The sequence below is a fragment of the Lissotriton helveticus genome, chromosome 6 (genome assembly GCF_964261635.1).
Source record: "Lissotriton helveticus chromosome 6, aLisHel1.1, whole genome shotgun sequence".
In the NCBI taxonomy this organism is placed as follows: Eukaryota; Metazoa; Chordata; class Amphibia; order Caudata; family Salamandridae; genus Lissotriton; species Lissotriton helveticus.
In genome coordinates this window covers 383,779,295-383,802,921 of record NC_136067.1, presented here as the reverse complement: position 1 = coordinate 383,802,921, position 23,627 = coordinate 383,779,295, and the positions used below count along the sequence as shown (strand labels likewise).

The window sequence follows — 23,627 nt, the reverse complement described above, 5'->3', positions numbered from 1 at the left end:
CTAGGTAATAGGGAGATAATTTTATCTCCGCTTTCTTGGCTTTTAAAGCCAAAAAAACAGAGATAAATCCCTTGATATTATGCCCCCTTGTGTTACTACAGTGTACTCGGGCACCTAAACATAAGACCGAATCTACATTTCTCTCCGTTACCTTAAGCACTCACCCTTGTGAAGAGCATATTATTTTCTACTGTTACAAGAGAATATTTTCCATTTGAAATGAAAATCGTTTTTTTCTTCCGCTGCGTCTCTTGTGGTACAATGTGCAACAACAATCTCCTGCACAAGACACAAAGTCGGAATTCTACTAACAAAAACCGTGTTGCAATACACAAGGAGGGCAGACAAATGAAAGGCTCTGAAACTGTATATGCCCATGCAAAAGCTCATGTCACATGAAAACAGGAGCTTTTAACGGCCTGTACCTTAAGTAACCACTAGACAGTTTTCTGGGGAAAAATGTTTAATAACTCATTTTTATCCTTTACATTTTTTTATTACACAGTACAAAATGAGGCCATACGAGTGTGAGATAAATGTGCAAAATGCGTTTTGGTAACCTTTGTACAAACATTTATTTATGAAAGGAAAGGTCACTTTATTAAGTACCAGATAACCGAACCGTACATTATGCATTATGATAGAAGGATATTTTGGTATGAAAGGCAGGCCTCCCCTACACGCATACGCTGACAGCGGGTATTGCACAACACAGAGCTTGCTTATGATTCATCAGGCTGGGTAAGTGGCAACGTTATCTTCGTCACTGAACCAATAGAATCGAACAAAAACAATACAAACCCACTCAAATGTTCACGGTTAACCTTCACAATGTCCTTAGCTTGAATAGGTTTTACAAAAATATCAAAAGGCAGCATCCACAATGTGCGAAATCGGTGCATGCGAGGTGGAAAAAGTACCATATTACATTAATTCATTTATTTAGTTGGTGAGCATGTCCTTCGTGTCCTAAACATGATCAGTACCATTTATGCGAGCATTTCAACGATTCTTTTGTGATTCTTTCTATTTGTACACGCCCCTTGCTCACACATTGCATGCTATTTGTCATGAAATGTTCATTTGTGTAAAGCATGAATTCTGAACAAGAGAACATATTCAATAATATCCGTGGGGTAAAAAGGCATCTGGAAAACAAGTCAAGACTTTTCTGATGTTAACACTGCATCGAAAGCTGCTGCGAGGACTTTGCAGATGGCCTGTGCTTGTTCCTGCAATGTAAAATAGAAGCATTTTAATGAAATTGTGCTTTAGCAGGAGTAGACCTAATGTACATAGCTAGTTCATATGACGCACAAATACATTTTTGTGGGAGCTGTCATTAGTAAAAGTGCACGTAACAATTTTGTTTTAAAAACAACTTTAATTCATGTTTATCTTCTAATGGTGAAGGCTGTTTATCAAAATAATATTTTTATAATGTAACAAGTAATTTCAAGTCAGAGAATTACCATTCACCCATGACTAAACGCATCTGTGGTGTTGTACACCCATTTTCCAAAAGTACACAACTGTGGGCAGAAAGGAAACCTACACATTCGTTTTACAATATATGTAAAACTGAATACCCAATATTTTAATTTCAAATATAGTTTGTGGAAAAGCAACAGTGGAACTCTCTTCCTCGTCTCAGCAGTGCATTACAATGTAATTTTGAGTTGCTGTTTGAAGGTCAGCCTTGAGAAGAACAATTAATAGAGAAGTAGATAGTGTAAAGGGTTGACCCCGCCACATCACATTAAAGATTACTGCTACAATTAGAAAGAACCGTCCCTTGACCATTAATACGGATATTAGTATGATGACGTAGCAACTGACCCGGAGATTGCTGTTTCTGATATCACCTGGAATAGGTGAAGGTGTGATTTTGAGATTTACAAATTGAAGTTCCCCCTCTTGAAGATTTTGATCTTTATAGGGATGGGGCAGACTGAACAGCTTTTATTGCTCAGATCTCGTGAACACGTTGTTTGATTTATTTTTATGGGGCATTGAAGATACCACATCACTAAATGACACATTGACTATTCCACTGGTGAAAGTTGTTGGCGGCACAAATAGATGTGCTCTTGTCGAGGCTTACGATGTACGTAATGTGTCGTATGTTTTTAGATAGAGTTCTAGATTTGTGACAAATCAATAAATAAAGTTATAAAAAGGACAATCACTTAACGTATACTTTTTTTCTGGTTTTAAATTAACCCAAAATGTAATTCAGGTCGATAAAACTAAGTCATACAGTTGTTACTTGATAACTGAATAAGAGATGAGAAAGTAATTAGATGCAGATTTTTGCTTTTTTTAAATCACAGAAATGACAACGATTATTGATAAATAAAGAGAGCCATCGACAAAAAGAAATTGTGTCCTACTTAGTGCATTATGGTGATTTATTACATGTTAAGTACTTAAGTTGACAGAAAGCTGCAGCTTTTATGGCCATTACTGAAGATAGTGGGTTTGGTTACATGGTGGAAGTTTCGTTGATCTGAGGAAGGTCGAAACATAGAGAACACTCCCCTGTAGGGCTTTAGTCCCTCCTGCAATGCACTCATTATGCACAGTTTATTTCAAAAGTACTTTTTATTTTTTATTTTATTTACTTTGGGTTACCCATGAAAAGTGCCTTGTAAGTGATGCAGCCACTCATGTATGTGCATCATATCTCTAGGGACAGCCAGTCTAGTGATCTCATAGTAAAGATGAGACTGACACTTGAGTTCAGGGCTGTTTTAATGTAAGAAGTTGGGTCCTGGGGAAGCCTTGGTGAATCACATTATTGTATTTGATCTGCGCATGACCGTGAATAGGTTAACTATCTTTAGGGAATGTCTTGTAAGGGAATGCTTGAGGTTGTGCTTAATGTTGAGATGGTTACTGCTACCGTCCTTAGGTGAGTGTCAAAGTTTAGTTTGTAGTCCAGAATAACACCCAGAGATTTAGCTAAAAAGGTGGTTTTGGGTGGGATCCTCCTTTTGGGCCACAAGTATCATTTCAAATAGTGATTACCTAATTGCGATTTTCTGTGAATTGCAATTAGCTAATTACTATTTGAATGTATGAAACTCCATGAGTTTCACTTAGCTATTCCTAATGGGTCACAAATCGACATTAATGAGGCAGGTCGTAATTTACGACTCATTAGTAATCACTAAAATCACAGGGATGGTGGCCTGCTGGGGTCAGCAGACCACTATGTCTCTGATTTCTTTTAAATAAAGCAATCCGTTTTTTTTATATATTGCAGCCCGTAAGGAAAATGGGTTGCATTTAAAAAAAGAAAAATAAACTTTTTTTCTTTTCATTTTCGAGGAATAGGCAGTGGTCTGTGGTACCACTGCCTGCTCCTAAAAAAATATGTTTACGAACATTCACAAAGGGGCATGGGTCCATTGGGTACCCCTTCCTGTTTGTGAATGGGTTACCACCTACTTGAAGTAGGAGGTAAAATGTGAATGTTTTACAACCGCATTTCAGTCGCAAAACATTCCTAATAACCGCTGCAATTCAGATATTAGTAAGGGACGCCCTCTACACGCCTATTCCTAATACCAAATCGGAATGTATTCGCAATTCCAAATTACTATCTGGTAACATGTTACTGAATCGCAAATTGGAATTCATACATAACAAAAGGCATTTTACTGGTCGCAAATGGCCCGATTCTGTGAATCGGGCCATTTGCGACCGGTAAAATGAATGATACGTGTGGCCTCTGCTGTGGTGTGCAACGCAACTGGAAGGTAATTTTGCAGTTTTGGTTAGAGAAAAAAATCAAAGAATTCTGTTTTCTAGGAATTGAGTTCTAGTTTCAGGTTTTTCATTCATGTTTATATTTCTCTTCTGCATGTGGTGAGGATTAAAAGGCTGTCTGGGTACTCAATTTTCACTTATAACTTCATGTAACCTGCGTATTTGTAAAAAGAGACTGCGTCAACAGATGTTTACCTAGCAGGTTAAAAAGAAAGAGAGCACAAACAAAGCCTTGTAGCACAATGAAAGGTAGGGGTGCTCTTTAAGGTCGAGAGTCTAAATTGGTTCAGGAGATATGACAATGCCATTTCATGACCGTGTCCTAAAATAATCATGTATCCTATCATGACCAACTGCATCCGATGCTGCCGACACCCCCATTAATAATAGTAGGGTAGGATTAGGGTAGGCATGAGTTCTCTTCATCAAGGAGTGAATAGGAGCCATCAGCAATCTTGATGAGGCTTCTTTTGGTGCTGTTCCCAGCTCATAACCCGACTGAAAATGAAGAGCTGTTTTTTAAAAATATTTTAATTTCAGATAATAATTAACAATACGCAAAAGAAAATACCAAAATGTGGTCAACTGTATCTCTCTACCCAACTAATATAGCTATTACAGGCATAAATTGATGACTGAAACCCATATCATCGTGTCTTCGTATTTGGGAGCAAATATAATGGGGGAGGGGCAGCGTCTTTTCTCAGTTAATATTAATCCTTAATATAATTTCAGTATAACCTCATTACTTCTGCAGTATTCCATTCAGAGTCCCTAATTTGTTTTTGTATTTCTTAAGGCAGCCTGATACTCTAGGTGGCCAATGTGCCAGGGTCGGAATCTCTAGACTACCCTAACATCTGGCTATGTCCAGTTATCATTAGACCTAGGCTATAAAACTTTGTGTTGTTATTTGAGAGAGTGACACCCCCTATTATCAATATTGCAAGTATGACTGTGGTATTCGTGTGACTCCCATTATATCATACAAGTATTAATGGTTTTATCTCACTAGTTCATCATTCGGGGGCAAAGCCATAACATATGTAGAAAAATCTCTCGTCTAATCACATCTCCTCAGGTGGAAATCATACTGTTTTCCCCATTCTCCCAAGACTACTTTGGGAGTTTTAGACCTTATACATTTTTCCCTGTTTTAATCAAAAACCTGCTCGGATAGCAACTACTTGTGTGCACTGCAGGGCTTCCTCCCAGCATGAGTCTTCCAATTCTCCAAAATGTGTCACTTAATTGGTCCTCACTTTTCCTAGGTCTTACGTGGTCTTATTAGTTAGTGTTTTATAAGTCATGGAGACTGCCTTGAAGACCATTTGTTGAAAACTCTGTGCTTCAGTCAGGCGCAGTCTATTATTTGGGATTCCTCACTCTTATGCTAGGCATATCAGATTCTTAAGTATTCAATTCAATTCAATTCAATTCAATGTAAGCTTTAAACGGTATGCGCAAACCATAAAAGCAATTACAAATGTTAAAAATATACAATTATAAAAACAAACGTTTAAAAATGGATTTAGCAGCAAATTACATAGGACACTCCTCAAATACATAATGATTATTTGTCAGAGAACAATGCTTTTTCTTACATTAATAGGTTTCAAGATGAATGACGCCACATTAAAAGATACGATCATTAAGGTCAACTAGTAATTTCAGTGCAGCTGTGTGCGATCTCACGTTTCGATATAAAAATAATAGTTTTAGATAATAGCGCCTAAAATACAAGTACAAATGACAAAAAAGTATAACGTGAACTGTGGTTTGCTTAGACAGCCCGTCACATGGGCAGGGGGTAGAATCTAGGGGGCATAATTTCATTACAGGGAAAGCAACTAGATGATGTACTATTCCTAGTCTGAGGCTAGTCAATACAAAGCGATGTGTTGACTTTGTCACCTGAGTCAAACAATTTTGAAATCCCATCCTAGATTCCATTGATTGATAGAATATAAAAGTTAATTGTATCCCTGCTAATCTCATATGAGTTTCTTTTTTGAGTTTTAGAAAGTAATCCATAATTACCTGTAAGGTAATACCTGCGCAGAGTTCAAATGAATTGATAAATTGAACAGTTTGCTATAAGTGTCACTGATGTATCTTAACCAGGGAATACCATTTTTTTTAGCTAGAAATAAACAGTCCATAATCCAAGATTTGGTCAAATTAGTTTCATGGTTGGCCCAAATTGACCTCCATAACAGCAACGGTCGCAGATCAACCAAGTCAGCTAGGGACTGTAATCCTGCTTCGTGATGCATTAATTCAGTAGATGCCGAAGAAGGTAAACTTAAAAGCCGTTTTAAAAAGGAATTTTCTTCGCGCTGCACTACCTGACTGCAATTGTAGCCCCACACCCCGCACCATATTAGGCAATGGCAACGGATCTAGCCTTTTAAATTGCTATCATTTCCTTAACTGGGCAATTGCCTAATTTTGACACAAATCTAAAAACAGAGTATGCACTCTTTTCCATCTTGGATCGAATATTAGTTAATTCATGTGACCAATTTCCACTACCTGAAAGTTACACCCAGGTAGAAAAAAGTCTTAACAATATCTACAGTTTTACATTTCTTTAGTTTAGGCCCACATACCATAGTATGTCTTGGTTTTGTTGATTATAAGTTTCCTTAAATTGATAAAATCCCTAAGACTGTCAATTAATTGCTGTAAGCCTACCAGTGTGCTAGAAAGCAATACAGCATTGTCCTCGTATAGCAGCACTGGTATAGCCCTACCAGAGATTTGTGGAACATCAGCTTGAATCAGATGCAAAACTTTGTCCACCTCATTAATAAACAGTGAGAAGAGGAGTGGGGCAAGAACACAGCCCTGGGGAATGCCTCGTTTCACGCCAAAATTTGGTGGGCATTCACTGTGCTGCCCATATCGCACCTCACTTGATAACATCTTATAATGCCTCGCAAGGAAACAAATAATTATTTTGGATGCACCAAGGCTAAGCAAAGTTGGCCACAGGATTGAATGGTCAATGAGATCAAAAGCACTGCTAAAATCTGCAATTCTTAAGCATTAAAATACTTATGTGGGCCCATGGCTAAGTGAAGGGCATCAGTCTTTGGGGCCTCAAATATCTCCAAATTAGGAGATTCCTTTCATACCCCATCGGTCAATACCTTGCAGTGGTATCAGTTCTAGTCCCTTGTTTATCTAGAGGGCTGTATACCTCATCATTTTGTTTTCCCATCATCCTACCCTTCTGGTGGCCACCTTTTACACCTTATTCACTGTGGAGGTGTGTTGTGGCAGATCCCCTGGCCTTAAGTGCCATATTGGTATCCACCCTCCACCTTGGCATATCTATCTATTCAAATTCAAATGCATTAACTGTTTCAGCCAGTAGCCATACAAAGATAAAATAAAATAAAATAAAAAATATTTAACTTACAAATAGCTTCATTAGTGCAATATTTGAGACTTGATCCTCTCCTATAGTTTGGGGGAAACATTACAGTTTATCTTGTTAACTTCCAAGTTAACAGGATGCAAGAGGCAACTAGTAGATAGATAGGTCCTGTGAATAGCGCCTCAGACCTAAATCCAGAGTCTCTTTACATTTTCTTACATAGTGTGCCTGTAATGTGGGACGAATAAATAGTTTTCTAGATTGCATTGTTTTCAAGCAAAACAGCCTCAAGTGCGTTACTGTTTCTTGACCTCCAATCCCCCAATTACAGAGGGCAGATGTGCTCTCAAAGGAGGGTCATTTTTATTTTGTTTGCAAAAGTATTATTTTTTTTTTTTGCAGAGTTTTATATAGCGCGAACTAGACCCGAACCGAATCAGTTATCAGAGTGCTTTACATATTTTCCAGTTACGTTACATGAGGACACACTTTCATTTTAGGCACGGGGAGATTAAGTGATTTGCCCAGAATCACAGGAGGTTTTGGCGTCGTTACCGAGACTCAAACCCAGATCCCCAGGTCCGAGGTCGAGCGCCCTAGCCGTTAGGCCAACTCCTCTCCCCCAAAAAAAGTTTAAACCAGACCAGAAGAATTAGTTACCTGAATTTTAGGTATACATTTCTCTTCATTTATAGGTCTCAGATAGTATAGGTAAGTTTCAAGTAACTCAAGGTTTTTAAGTTCAGGTATGTGAATGACCACTTTCTTTTACTGATTGAAATAAGGTGGTTGGATCTCGACTAAGACAGCAGATGCGCTGTCTCTTGCAGCAATCTATTGTTTCTTGCAACACCAAAAGAACATTAAAATGGCCACGAGTCCGCAAATTACTTACCATTGGTTGACTTCATAGTCAGTTTCCTCTCTTGGGCCGTTCATGGCCAGCTGAGAGAGGCGGCAGACTCTGGAGTCACTTCGTGTAATAATAAGCAGGCCGCCAGAAGCAGGTGAGGTTTGGTTTGAAACTTTTGACGTTCCTGGTGTCTCTGATCATCAGTTCATTGTCCACTAGTGAGATCCCTGTGTCGACCACTTCAAACTGTACCTAAGGGAATCTGTATCTTGATGAGGAGTTTGAGAGCACCTACTTGATCGAGGATGGGTTGGAAGATCAAGATACCTTGATGTGGACCTGCCTCTGGGCGTGGGTAGTTGGCACTATCTGCTGATACGGGAGCTGGTATCTACCATGTAGGTGGAAGAATACATGGTTTCCTCTTCTTCAGAACAAGCTCCTGTGGTGGTTAAAGAGGAGAATTCTCATCCAAATATGTTGGTGATGAGTTCTCCTTTTCTTTCCTATTTGAAAACTTCCTACTGCACTGCATGGTGGGTCATAAAAGGCTGGAAGTTGAGGCATTTTACAGTGTTTTCCCATTAATAGTCGTGTGTAAATGAAAATAAAAATTCCCTACCTACAGGAAAATGAAAGAAAATAGTGAATATACTCTGAAGAAAAGTAGAGCAGTATGCACGGACCCTTGCATGAAACAGAAACAAATTAGTTAGCCAACTGACCCTGAAAAGCATGATGCAGCTTCTAGAACTCCTTAAAAAATATTTTTAGTTTTTCTTGGCAGGATAGGTTAGATAAAGGTTTTGCCCCAAGCCGATTGGAATTTATAGTTTGGTTTACATGGTACAATCTTACATCACAAAATAGAAGGGGAATATTTTGTATGAAGATTTCTGTCCGGAAATACTTTAAAAAATGGAAACTTTTATGATTAAATATGTAATCCATGATTGAAGGTATTGAAACATGGGTAAAGGAGTTAGAAAAGGATATGTTCAGATCAAATAGCTTCCCCTGGGGAAGGTTAAGTTTAGTTTCTATAAAAACTGAGACTTGTGCATACAAGGAATATAAAAGGAGGAAACGTGGTTAGAATTGTTGTATTCTGGTCTTCTCTTAAAGACTAGGAGGTTACTAGCGTGGCTAATGTAGCCGGATCTCGAGGGGTCACCAATTATGAGGATCTGAAACGGGGAAGAAGTGGTAGTGTATGCTCAAGAAGAGATACATTACGTTGTTTCAGTTTATTACTCAAAATTGTATGGGGAACAGGATGAATTGCAAGATGAGTTTTGAGAATACTCCATACAACCACAACAGAAATACTGTTGCCAACACAGGTGGAAGCTCAAGAGACCCCTGTGACAGTTTTGAAGATCCAGTATGCAATCACGACTGTGGGAAAGGAGAAGCCCAGACGTAATGGACTTCCGGTAGATTTCTTCTTAATTTATGTTGACATGTTAGCTCTCAAACTGGCTATGAAATTGTAATGTACATTGCCATGAAATTGATTGGTACACTTCCCTGCACAACCAGAGAACCTCTTATGATCTATTTGCTGAAACCTTATCAAGATGCCTTTCAGAGAAACTCATACTATCCATTATCAATGCTAAGCACTGACTGTAAGGTTTTAAGCAAAGTGGTTGTATCTCAGCTCCATGTGTATACAAACAAGGTGGGAGTTGGAGGATATTAGGGCTGGGGCCGCACTCCAAAGCCAGATATACGTGAACAAAAATAAAGGACCCAGCCTTATGTCGCGTGGATTTATTTATTTCCTTGATCCTTCACCTTTCCTCTGGCGACGGTTTCACAAACTTTATTTCCTCCTGACTGGACAGCCCAATATAAAGATTGCCTGTTGAAGGCCATTTCCCCTTTTGAGTTTGACCTCCCTTCAAGGGGTTTCTTAGTTAACATTTTAAACTTTATTTCTGAGACTTTATCCCCAGTAATTTTAAATGTGATAAATGCTTCATTGGTAACGGGATTAGTGCCCTCCCAATAGAAACAGGCAATAGTTAGAGCACTCTCTCAACCTTTCTTGAAAATAATAATCGTCTTCACCCCTCACAGACTGGGTTCAGACTACAGCAAGGCACAGAAACTGCACTCCTGACAGTGGTGGAAGAATTAAGAAAAATTCTGGACGGTAGGGGCTACAATGCTCTTATTTTGTTAGATCTCAGCGCAGCCTTCGATATGGTGAACCATCATCTGTTAATTCAAAGATTTAGGAAGGCAGGAGTGCTCGATGAAAAAAATTTTTGTTGGAGCTATCTTTTGCATTCAGATCATCACCTACGCTGATGATACCCAGTTGGTGGTATAGCTCAATCAACTGGATGACTCGGGTTCGGGGTTATCCTTGTTCCTTGAAAAGGTGTCGAGTTGGATGGACAGCTCTTGTTTAAAACTCAATGGAGCTAAGACTGAGCTGATGCTACTGGGTAGCTCTACTACGCTGAGCATAGGCTCATTTTGGCCTAGCTGTCTGGGGACACCACCTTCCCCAAAATATCAAATTAAGAGTCTGGGTGTATGGCTAGACTGCAATCTTGATTTTAAAGAGCAAGCACGTAAGGTTTCAGCCTGCTGTTATGGGATTTTAAGAATGCCAAGAAAGATCCTTCCCTTGCTACCCTTTTCTGCTAGAAGATAGCTGGTCCGAGCGTTGATCCTGTCAGGCCTTGACTATCTAATGCTCTATACCTGGGAGCCCCCACTTACCACCACCAGAAAATTGCAGATAGTGCAAAACTGTGCAGCTCGTCTGCTCACGAATACTTCCAAGCGCCTTTCAGCTAAGTCTGCGTTTGCATCTCTTCCTTGGTTGTCAATTCAAGAGAGAATCCAGTTCAAGGCTTTGTGTATTACACACAAAGCACTCTCAGGCAAAGGCTCCATTATTCAACCCTATCGCTCTAACAGGTCTTTAAGGTCAGATAGTAAACAATTGGCGGTAGTCCCAAAAATAAGAAAAGCAAGAAGCGGAGGGTGTCACTTCCCGTACAATGCCGCTAAACAGTGGAATCTTTTGCCACTTGGTATCCGCCTTGAGCCAAATTACCTGACCTTCTTTTCGAAAGCAGTTAAAAAATTATCTTTTTCCCCAATACTGCCCGAAGTTGAAGCTGCACTGCTACTATCGCTGGGATGCCTCCGGGTAGCCATGCGCTTTAGAAATGCCTCTTCATTCATTCATTGATTCATTTAAAACAAAGATTTTCATAAAACCTTCACCCACCAGGGTTACCCCTTGGTGGTATGCTTCATCATAGGGCCCTTCCCATTCCGCTACGGAACGAGGCGTGCTGCGACCAGACACTCAGGAGCGTCTGATCCGCTCTGGAGTAGATCAGACGTAGGTATAAAGCGGTGTTCGGGCTTTGACGAGTGCTTGACTAAAAGTGGAACTTCCCGCCGGCAGAACCATGGAGCCTAAAGCTTTAACAATAATACAGTAATTACAATAGGAATACCAGGTGGTATTAATTCTTTACTGTACCTGTGTACAATTGTGCGATGATGCACTACATATGAGTTGTTTATAGTAGACAAACAGCAGGAGTGGAACTAGGTATCACAATTATAATATACTAGGTCCTGAAGAATAGCTGTAGGGGTAGGCTAGAAACATGTCGACCGTTAGGATTTGGGCACATTAATCTCATGAGTCCCAAGTTGTTCCCCTGTTTTTATCATACCGACTAGGGTTCAGAATAAAGGCAGTATCACCCACTAGACAGGTATTTTTAAACATTTACCTCACTCCTCCCTAGCAGAACCAGCTGCCTCACACAGTCATTATATTCAATGCTTCTGCGTAGTTCCTGGTCCTGGTTGCAGCACGCCCCGTTCCGTAGCGGAACGGGAAGGACCCTATGATGAAGCATGCTACCAAGGGGTAACCCTTTTGGGTGACGTTTCACGAAAAACTTTGTTTTTTCCAAGTGAAGGAACAAGGAAATAAATAACTCCACGCGACATAAGGCTGGGTCCTTTGTTTTTGTTCACATGAATCTCAGTTCCTCCAACTACTTCCTGAGTTTGCCATCCGGAGCAAAATGGATTTAATCTCAGGTGTGGCACCTCTCTGAATATCAGGAGATGCTTCCAAGTGACGGAGGATGCCCTAGTAATGTTACCATGCTCAGTGGTGATGGCAGTTGAATGAAGAAATTAACTGACACAATTAGCTGAAGTACTTATCTGCGGTACTGAGGAAAAATGGGACTGTGCCAGAAGATATCAGATTGAATTTCCTTCTTTCTAGGGCCATCACCGGCAGGGTGGTATCTCACTTGTATAATAAACCCAGGGCGACATGTCAGGGATGTCCTGTGCCAGTGTGTTGTGCAATGGTGGGCAGGAATGAGAAATACAAGTGTACGGTGTTAAACATGTAATATCTCTATATGTGCATGACATGCTGGTGTTTCTGAGGAATGTTCCTGAGGAGCTTAGTTACCCAATACGATTTTGAAGCAGCTAGGTATTATCCTTGATTCAAGTTGAGGATTTAGGAGACACAGGGTAGCCCTCCTTAAAACTGATCTCCCCATTTCTGAAGGCATGCTGGGTGACCCCGATTTTGAAATTCACTATATTTCACCATTGCTTCAGTGGTCACTGATGCCGTAGTCGGTTTCCTCTGAGGAAGTCATCTGGACGTTCTCTTGCAGACAGGGAGCCCAAGCAGAGGGCTCACTAACCCCCAAGAGGCCGCGCAAATGGTTTGTTGGCTTTATTGTTCTTAATTTCTTTTTTGATAATCAATTTTATTGGCATTTTTAGAAAAAACAGCACCAACAACATAGACGACCACCATTTAGACACATTAAATACTGCGATACAGTTACAAGAGATTACCCCAATCTGTTTGTATGGAGTCTGCTTCCATCCGAACGGCGGACAATCAGTCCAGAGGTCCCAGCCATTTGCCCCATACACATTTATGCTTAGTTGGGCACCCTCTTGCCTCATAGATGGCTCTTTCCTGGGTGGCGCACCAATCCAAGCCTCTGAGCTACTTAGCTAAGGAGGGAGGTGCCGAGTCCTTCCAGGCTGCAACTATATCTGCGGTCCCCAGGAACAGCCTGTTGGCCCGTGAGCCATACAGCCTCTCCATCACTCCCAGGAGAAGGGGATGAAGGGGAACCTCCCTCCCAAGCACCTCACCCAATTCAGACACAATGGAAGCCCAGTATTTGGTGAGAACATCACAAGACCAAACCATGTGATAGAAGTCTGTTGTGTGCGCATTACTGAGTGGGCAGCGTGGGGCCGGCAAACAACCTGCTCTGTGGAACTGTACCAGGGTAAGATAGGCACAGTGGAGATAATAGATCTGAATGAGTCAAAGCTTAGTGGAGATTGTGAGCGTCCTTTGGGCCATCGGGGCGTTCCGCCAGTCCTCTTCATCAAGAGGGCCAAGCCATCGATCCCATTTGGTCCTGAGAGGCTCTATTGTTGATGGGGTGTTGTTGACCAGGGATCGGTAAATTTGGAATACCCCCCTTTCCCAAATTCCCCATAAGGAATTTGGCCTCTAAGGGGCTAAATTCATGGAGGGTAGTGTGATCGGGGACATGAAAGGTCAGGGCGTGTCGTAGCTGGAGGTATCGAAAGAATTGGGTGGAGTGCAAGAAATAAGTCTTTTGAAGGTCTTGGAATAAGGACTGGTGCTCCCCCCTCCATACATCTCCGCAGCAGGTCACGCCGATGAGGTCCCATTTATGGAACCCCGGCAAATTCGCAACCTCCCATAACCATGTGTCATGCCGTAATGTTGTTTGTGATGAAAGCTCACTGTCTCATTGGACATGTCGCAGCGCTGAACGCCATGCCAGGCGGACTGAGCGGGTAATTGGTGGCAGGGTCACGTGGGATTTGGACCCCATAGAGCATGGCCTGAACGCGGGAGAATCCGAGGCTTTCTAGCTCCAGTCGATAAGTGGGGTTTGACCACCCTCCACTGTACCAGTCATGGATCACTAAAAGGCGCCTGGCCAGGTAGTACAGGAACAGATTTGTCATTCCCATCCCCCTGTTGTATGTGGGCCGCTGACACGATGTGAGAGCCAGCCGCGATTTCGCTCCGTCCCAGAGGAAGGTTGTAATTAGACCATCTAGCTTGTGGAACCAGCTGCAAGAGAGGAGGAGTGGAAGGTTTTGACTAATGTAGTGAAGACTGGGGAAAATCATCATCTTGAAAAGTGCGACCCTGCCTAGGGGATTTAACGGGAGGGTCTGCCAGCGACGGAGGTCCTCCTTCACGCGCTTGAGGAGTGGAGTGAGATTAAGGGGCCAGATCAATTCAGGAAGGATTGCCACCTAGATCCCAAGATAATTGAATGAGAGCCTACGCAAGGGAATAGTTGGCTGCCACTCTACACATTCCCTTGAAACATGGAGCGGTACCACTGTGGATTTACCTGGGTTAAGAGGCAGCCCTGATGCCTTCTCAAACAGGTGGAGGATGTGGAGAGCTCTCGGGCCTGACTGGGCTGGGTCGAATAGATAGGGAACGTCGATGGCATAGAGGGCAAGCGGTCCTCATGAGATTCCTGCCAACGCCAGCCCAGGATCTGGCCATCACTGCGGATACGAAACTCTAAGGGTTCAATCGCAACAGCTAACAGGACAGGGGCAAGCGGAGATTCCCGGCGGGTCCCTCTCTCGATCGGAAAGGCATCCGACAGCACACCATTTATGAGAACTCTAGCTGACTGAGTGGAGAAATGGACCTTCACCATACCTTGGTAGGAGGGCCCGAACCCCGCTCTCTCCAGTACGTCCTTAATGTAGCCCCAGTTCACCATATCAAAAGCCTTTTCAAAGTCAAGTAGGACTAGGACCAGGTCAGGCGCTTGCAATGGGCGAGGGCTCTCTGCACATGCCTTAGACAGTGCCTCGTACTACGGCATGGCATGAAGCCACACTGATCGGGGTGGATGAGGGTGTGGAGCACCTGTTTTATACGGGTGGCGAGGATGGTTGCATAGTCTTTGACCTACGTGTTGATGAGGGGGAAACAGGGCGGTTCTGAGCGCAGGAGGAAGGCGGAGGATGTACCTTCGGTATGACCACTATGGTGGCACTGTCTGTGAGCGATGGAAAGGCACCACTTTCTTTTGTCTCCTCAAAGAGGGTGTGGAGCTTCTGGATCAATGTCTCACGGAAGCGGCGATATATTCCGCAGGAAGCCCATCTAGGCCGGGAGTCTTAAGGGTAGCTACAGAGGAGATAGCATTCCCAATTTCGTCATGTGTGATGGGTTTGTCTAGGCTGCCATTTTCGGCTTGGGAGAGCAGTGGAAGGGGGGTATCCTGCAAAAACGAGGAACTATCCTGCAGATTATGCGAGAGATCTGCAGAATACAACTCTTTGCAATAGGCCACAAAATCCTGTGTAATTGCTACAGGGGTACGAGAGATTTGGCCTTGTGCATCACAGATCTCAGGCACAATCCGGATGGCCATGGGATGGGTGGCGAGGCAATGGAGCAAATTGCCATTTTTGTCTCCCCATCCATAGACCCTAGCCACCGAGGCTCTCCAGATCAATTTAGCAGATTCAAGGGAGGTATTTTTGATCTCTTCACGTATGAGTTGTAGCTGCCGGCATTCTGCTTCCCCCTCGCCTGACCCCAAGTGGAGGGCCTGGGCCTGGGCCTGGGTTTCAAGCTGGGAGATGCGGTGGTCTTGGACCTGCCGTCTGTGTTTGAGGAACACGTTCGCATACCCCCGGATCATGGCTTTACCAGCCTCCCACAATGTACCCTGTAATTGCACTGTACCCACATTTCTGCAGAAATATGTAGAGTTCTTCTCCAAGTTTCTTCTTATTTCTGACTCTTGGAGAAACGAGGTGTTTAAACTGCACATGGGTCGACACACTCCCGAGGGGCCTCCCACCCGCAGAAGGAGCAGGGAGTGGTCCGACACTCCACGCACCAATATTTGAATGTCTGATATAGCTTGACAGTCTGGGGCGGGCATAAAGAAAAGGTCTACGTGGGAATTAGTGTGGTGCGCCGCTGATGTGTGCGTGTACGTGTACTGCGGTACTGCGGTGTCCAAGGGTGCCAAGTGAGCCAGACGTTACAGAGGACCAATGTGGAGGCCCAGTCATTGAGAGGTTTGCTTTCCTTGTTCCTATGGGGTGTGGACGTGCTCGTGGCATCAATACTGGGATCAGGAACAGTGTTAAAATCCCTCCCTATTAGGGTCAGGCCTTGAGGAAGGGCAGATATTGTCCCAAGCTCGTCTCGGAGGGTGGGCTCTAAAGTTGCGGGAGGCACATATAGTGACATAAGATTAATGATGGAGTCCCTGTAAGGGTAGTGAACCGGCCTTGTTAATCCATGAGCACTCGAGTCCATGAGAAGGGGAAGGGGAAGGAGCGCTGCATGAGGATTGCTGTCCCACGTGAACCGCTAGAGAATCCAGAGTGCCAAAGTCTATCGAATCCTTGACGCGCCAGAAAGGGGCAGTGATTTCCCATCAGATGCGTTTCTTGTAGTAGTATCTTAAGACCTCAGTGCGTTTAATTTTATCTAAGAAGCCATTGACGTTCCAAGAAAGAACCGTCAGGGGTTCACCCCCAGTATATGGATTGGGCATTGTGAGCATGTGGTGTAGTGTGGACCCAGCGAGTAAAGCCTCTAGGGTGGATTAACTCTTTGGGCTCTGGGAAAGGTCGGATGCAATTGGGGTAATTGCAGGGATCAGCCCAGGATAGGTCCCGGGTGCAGTGCAGGGTGCTGTCATAACATAAGAGAACGTAACTAAGTGCTGAGAGAACAGTCTCAGCCGAAATCCCCAACCAACCCCCACCCCATACTTTCCAAAGTGAAGCATCTGTCGTCCCGTGAACAGGCCTGAAATAGAATCAGTCAATCAATGGTGGGGTGTGTTGCAAGGTTATATGGCAATTCCCTCAGATTGCAAGGATAACAGTTCCTCTAACTAAACTTTACATATGGGTGGCGTTGAAGAGCAGATGCAGGGGCTTCTTGATAGGTCCGTCCGTATCCACAGAGCGAGGTCTCGGGTTGTCACGAGGATTTCCTGCAGTCGGTGGATCTGGGCCATTCGAGTTGTCCTGCAGTCCAGGTGACTCATTTCTGAGCACGAGGGAGTCAGCCGGCGAGGCCGACATCGCTCCCCGATGTTGTGCCTTTTACGAGACCCAGAACAGAACGCTGCCCACAGGATGGGGGGGGGGGGGGCGGCGACAGCGTCGGAGGTCCATCTTAAGGATGTTCCTCACTGGGCGAACCGGGCAGTCCTCAGTTGCCCATGTCCATCATGTCCACGCCGCTTCTGGCGTATCAAAGAAAACGGATTTGTCCTGAAAGGTCACCCTAAGACGAGCCGGAAAAAGGAGCCTGTAGGGCAGGTTGAGGGCACGCACCTTTGGCTTTACATGAAGAAAAAAGTGTCTGTGAGCTTGCACCTCTCTGGTGTAGTCGGGAAACATCAGAAGTTTGACCCTTTGTGGAGCAGCTCTGGCCATGAGCGTGCCTCTTGAAGGATGGCATCCAGGTCCCTGAAGTTAAGGATTTTCATTACGATGAGCCGGTGCGGGTATCCGGGCGGCGGCCACGGGGCAAAGTACGATGAGCACGCTCTACCACAAACCATGGGGAATGGGTGTTCGTCGGTATCCAGGACTTAATCCATTGCTCGATGAAGGTGGTGCCTTGGGCAGGCTCCGTGCCCTCAGGAAGCCCAACCAGGCGGAGGTTGTTCCTGCGGGATAAGTTTTCAGCATCCTCAGCCCGTTTGTGGAGGTCTGATGTGTGGGACAGGAGTTGTTTCACTTGCTTCTTCAAAGTGGAGATGTCATCCTCCATGTCTGATGTGCGGGTTCCGCTACTGCTACTTCGTAACGCTTGCGTTACGGAGGGCCACGTCCACTCGAACGTCTCCAATTTTGGTTTCCATTGATTCCTGACAGGTCTTGATTGAGGGATTGAGGTACTGATTAAGGGAGGGAGTGAATGGGACGAGCTCTGGATCAAGGGATCACTTTCTGTGTAAATCCCCGACCGTTGCGACCCCACTGCAACCCCCCCTTCTCACTGAAGCCGGCTGCCCCCGGGATCTTGAAAAATCGTCGGAAGGGGCAGCTCGACCGGCTTGACCCTCTTGAAGGACCGACCAGAAGGACCCCTGCTCGTTCGAGACCGCTACACTCACCTGGTTCCTGCGCCGCAGCTCCGCCCCGCACCCCCTCCAGGTGGAACGCCCTCGCAAGCAGTGAGTGCCCCCCCTCACTTACCGGGTCCGAGGTAGCGGAGAGCCATCCAATGGCTGCTCCGCCGGATCTGTGATCCCGGGTCAGCGGGAGCGATACCGAGCGACGCGCGGATGTGCCCATTGGCAAGGGCATCAAAGGGACGCCTCCTCCTCACCCAATCTCCGCAGAATGGCATCGTCGAGAGGCGGAAGGCCCCGCTCCGGGTAGCGGACCTCACACCGGTCCCGACGCTCTTCACCGGCAGGGCTGCCTGCACCCAAGATGGCCGACCGCCCACAAGTCCATCATCTACAAAGTTCCAGGTGAGCCCAAATTGGAAAATAAGGGCCCCCGCACCTCCAGACCGCCGCCACAGCCAGTGAACCCTAGCATCATTACCAGGGGCGCCTCCCCGCAAATACCTGTTCACTTTCTCTCTCTAAGGGTTGCCTGACCTTAACATGGCCGCCACCCGGGACATCTTTCAAGCAGAGTAATCAGACTTGTTCTCCCCGTTTTTAAGCCTACTCCTGACTCGTCCTAAATACTTGAGCAGGGCACTGCCCGTTATGGACTCGTAGTTTTCTTGCTCTGCCGATTTCTAGTCTTTAGCCCTGGCGAGGTAAGAGCACTCTGAACAGCTAATTGGGCAGGGAAACCGGTCCTACTATTGCCTTAACCTTAAGGTTTCAATTTTCGCACAGTTAAGGGAACTCAGAGGCCCTAATCAACAGCGCCTTAACCTAAATAGCAGCAGACTACTCACTTCTTGTAGACGCCGGCCTCCCCAGAGACTAGCTCACCTCACACCCCTTGAGCATCAACACCGATCGCTTCAGACAACACCGGTTTTTATACAATCACCTGGCTTCTCTCTCCAAGGGCCACCTGTCTCCTACATAAACTCATCGCCACGCCCGATTCCAGCTAAGCTCAGCACGCCCCGCGGCATGCTGACCACCGTTCTTTCCAGAACTGACTTCTTCTGAACCCTAATGTCCATCCTAGAACCTCGGCGCTAACCCCCTTTATCACTGGATAACCCTCCCCCACGTGAACTCCGACCACACCCAACGTGACCCTCCCCGATACGCAATTCCCTCAGCACATACCGCGTTACACCCCAACCTCCCCGCCGGAAGGGCACCCCTTACCTCTGCACCGATCCTATCAACCCTGCACCCCTCCGTCCTCCCACCCCCTTCCTACTCCAGAGGTCTCGCCTCCCCACTGCCCAGCTAGGATGCCCCCGGCCGCACAACTGGTCACTAATTTCTGCCCCTCTCCTAACCACCTATCCCCTCAAGGGCAGAACACTTTCGCTCTAACATTCCCACGCAACCTCTCCTTCAAAGCTAAAAAACGCTTCAAACAGAATATAATTAGGCAACACCTCGAAACGCTAGGTGTTGACTCCTACCACTGCACAACTAGGGGTCAAATGAAAATGGACTTCATTTTCCACACCAACAGACCTGACGTATGGGCCACCATCTTCAACTCATCCCTCCCCGTCTCCAAAACCACCTTCACTGATCATAACCGCAAACTAACTATCGCCCCCCTGAACCATCAATCTCTGACCGGAGACATCTCCATCACCATTTATGAGAATGGCACCATTCTAATTCAGGCGAAAGACGAGAACCTCGAGTTATTCGACTCTCTCTTCCCCACACTTAAGATGGCTACTACCCACTACCCACACAAAACAACCCCCTCCACACCAATTGGCTCCTCACAAACTCTCAATCTACGAAAAATGTCCTTGCCACCCCAGCGTCCCCGCACTACTCTACCTAGTCACTCCACCTATCAGATGCCACCATCAGCCCCAGCCCCCCCTATTTCTCAACTCCCGTCCTTCACCCTTCACACCCAACCACCCACCATTCAGCCCCCCTCACACCCCTTAAGGACCCCCAACTCCCCTCGGCTCCCGAAACACCCCTTACTCTCAGTTCTCCGCCCTCAAAGATCCACCCCAGTGTCCCCACCCTTCCTTGCTCTTCCAATCTGCCATTCCCACGTCCTCACCAGCCCCAGCTTCCCCTTTCTCCCTACCCTCGTCCTCCTCCCATCGCTCCCAAACGTCCAGCATTCAGCCGCCCCCTCATCCCCAAAGGACCCCCACCTACCCATTCCCTAGCCCCCAAAGCACCACTAACTCTCAGCCTCCCCCCCTAGAGATCCTAGACCAGTCCCTAGCTCCCGAAACACCTCCAACTCTCTGCCTCCGCCCCCAGGGATTCCAGACACCTTAACAACTCCGTTTCTCAGTCACCCACCCCGCCTATCCCCACTCCACTAGTTTAGACTGCCCCCGCTAATGATGGATTACCCTCACCCCCTTCTGGTCAACAACCCCCTTCACGCTCTAGCCCTCCCACAACTGATATATAGACCTGACAACTCCGATACTCAACCCCCAACCCACCCCCCTATAGTTCTCACCACCCCCTTCATTAAAGACAACTTCCACCCCCGAAAGGATAGCAACTCCCCGCCCTTAACAGCCTACTCATAACCGAACCCCAAACCTGATCTAGCCTCCTCCACTCCTATTAACCCCCGATTAGAAACTCGCCCCAAAGCCCCTCACATCCAGGGCTCAGTTCCCCCTACCCTCCCCTTCTCTCCCCCTCACCCGAGCTGTCGCGCCGCCTTGACCTTATTGAAGCACAAATCACGACCCTGATCCTTGGCCTGAAGGAAACCCTATCTGCCCTTGGGAATCTCCAGCTACCCTCCCCTCCCTCCACTCCCTCCACTCCCTCCACTCCACTCCACATCCCTCCGCCTCTCCCTAGGAATGACTATCCCCCCACCAACCGGGCTCATCCTCACCCAGATTCCCTGCCTCAGCTCACTAAAGACCTGACGAAGTCGCGAGCAGTCAACCCCAGAAGAAATGTAACCTCCCTCTTCCCCCCAAGAAGTGAGCGCACTCGTCGCTTCGTACGAACTCCACCCGATCCAGCCAGCCCAGGCCCCACTCCTGAACTCGACTCTCACCTCCTCGACCCAAGTCATCACCGGAGTGGGTAGGACCCTGCCGCCCTGTAGAGCCTCTAGACCCCCACTGTTTCTTTCAGCCATTCCCAGAGCCAAGCCTGACAATTTGAATCCAAAAGAAGACCCCCCCCTTGAACTATATGCTTATTAACAGCCGGTCCGCAGTCAAACATGCAACGGAAATAGCTGAATCCATCCTCTCTCATGACCTTGATGTAGCCTTCATCACGGAAACATGGCTAAACAGCCTATCCCACCCCATTCTGGACATGCTGGTGCCACCCGGTTTCTCAATTACCCGCAAAGACAGGCCCATACACAAAGGTGGCGGCATAGCTATTATCCACAAAAGTGACCTCCACATCTCTGAAGCCCCCTCCTGCCTGTACAGCTCCTTCGAATGCCTGTCGGTCAACATCAAATCTCAAGGTCATAGTTCACGCCAATGCCACCTCCTCTACCATCCCCCAGGCAACTCCAACGAATTTAGAGCTCAGCTGTCAGATCTGATCACCCAATCTGCACTTAACAGCGACAACAGCTTAATTATGGGAGAACTCATCCTAAGATGGAACGATTCCAATAACCCGCTGATTCAATCTCTCAACACCCTTCTGCAAGACAACGATTTGATCCAACACTGCTCAGAGGAAATGCATTACAGAGGAGCGACCATGGATGCCATCATTGCGAACAAAAATGCAGTCTCGATTGACCACATCATCCCGGTGGACTGGTCAGACCACCACATCATTCTCTTTCATATCATTCAGCCGGCCCTATCCCTCCCACCCACTCAAGTCCCCCTAAGTGGGTCAGGAACACTTCCAGAGTCCCCCGAGACAAGCTAGAGGAAGGACTCAGCACTCTCCTCCCGAACACGACGGAGTCCCTCTCAACCTCGGAACTCACCTCGCTCTACCATTCCAACCTTGAGCTCGCCGTGGATCAGCTGGCACCTCTGAAACTAAAAAAAACCAGAAGCATTCCCTCTAGGTCATGGTTCTCTACTGACTTTAATGATGATAGAAGACACCTAAGATCCTTGGAAAGAACCTGGAGACACAACCCCACCGCCATCCATCGCGCCCAACTCAAGGCAGCACGCAAAAACTACTATACCCATATCAAAAGCAAAAAATCTTCCTTCTTCTGCTCTGCATTAGATAATGCCAAAAACCGCCCCAAAGAACTCTTCAACATCATTAGGAACCAAACCTCCATTCCTAAGGCAGCCAACTTAGGGGCGTCCAAGACCCAGTGCGACAACTTTGCAAGCTTTTTCAATGAAAAAATCGCCAAAATTGATCGTTCCTTCCGCTCGAGTCCTGCAACCAACCACATCCCCCCAGTAACCCCGGCTATCCGCTGGTCTGCCTTCCAGCCGGTCAAGGAAGAAATTATAAGCAATATTATCGCCGCTGCGAAACCCTCATCTCATTCCCTCGATCAACTTCCCTCGAGACTGACCAAGGATTTGAAGCTCACTCTAGCCCCAATCTGGGGCAAGATCATCAATAGCTCCTTGAGCGAGGGCTACATCCCTGACTGCCTTAAACTAGGACAAGTCACACCACTGCTGAAAAAACCTGGCCTTGACCTCATGGACATTAACAACTTCAGGCCAGTCTCGAACCTTCCGTTCCTAGCGAAAATTCTGGAAAGATGTGTGCTTTCACAATTAAACCAACATCTAGAGAATTCTAATCTACTGGATCCTCTCCAATCAGGGTTCAGTAAAGGCTGCAGTACTGAAACCGCAATCCTAAATGTTCTCGATGATCTGCACATGTCACACGACTCCAACCATTGTAGCCTTCTCATTCTCCTTGACCTCTCGGCTGCGTTCGACACAGTAGATCATACCCTCCTACTTAATGTCCTCCGAGAGAGAGCGGGCATCGAAAAGACAGTCCTAAAATGGTTCTCCTCCTTTCTTAACAACTGCACTCAAAGAATAAAGATCAACAGCTTCGAATCAGACCCCCTCCCCCTCAGCAGAGGAGTCCCTCAAGGATCAGTACTCTCCCCACAACTCTTCAACATCTACATGGAACCCCTCACCTCACTTCTAAGGAAATTCAACATCCCCTTCCACCTCTACTCGGATGACACTCAACTCTATTTGGAAACCACTTTGATTGCAGACATTCACAGATTAAATGCTACACTCATGGAGGTCCAACACTGGCTCTCAGCCAACCACCTCAAACTGAATGAAGAGAAAACGGAAGTACTTCTAATCTCGAACAAAGATGAAAACCCACAAATAGTGGAATGGCTCAAAGCCTTAAATGCCCTCAATGTCTCTATAACGCAAACGGACTCAGCACAATCCCTAGG

The 23,627-nt window shown here is 45.9% G+C and overlaps 1 protein-coding gene across 2 annotated transcripts in view; it reads right to left on the bottom strand.

Moving 5' to 3' along the window:
• Positions 1-445: 445 nt before the first annotated feature.
• ITGB1BP1 (integrin subunit beta 1 binding protein 1) overlaps positions 446-23,627 on the bottom strand; it is a 381,224-nt gene continuing 358,042 nt past the window's right edge. For both annotated transcript variants that reach the window (XM_078647826.1, XM_078647827.1), the window contains one exon: positions 446-1,232. In XM_078647826.1, coding sequence (XP_078503952.1) covers positions 1,161-1,232 — 72 coding nt within the window. In that variant the 3' untranslated portion in view covers positions 446-1,160. The remainder of the gene's footprint in view (positions 1,233-23,627) is intronic.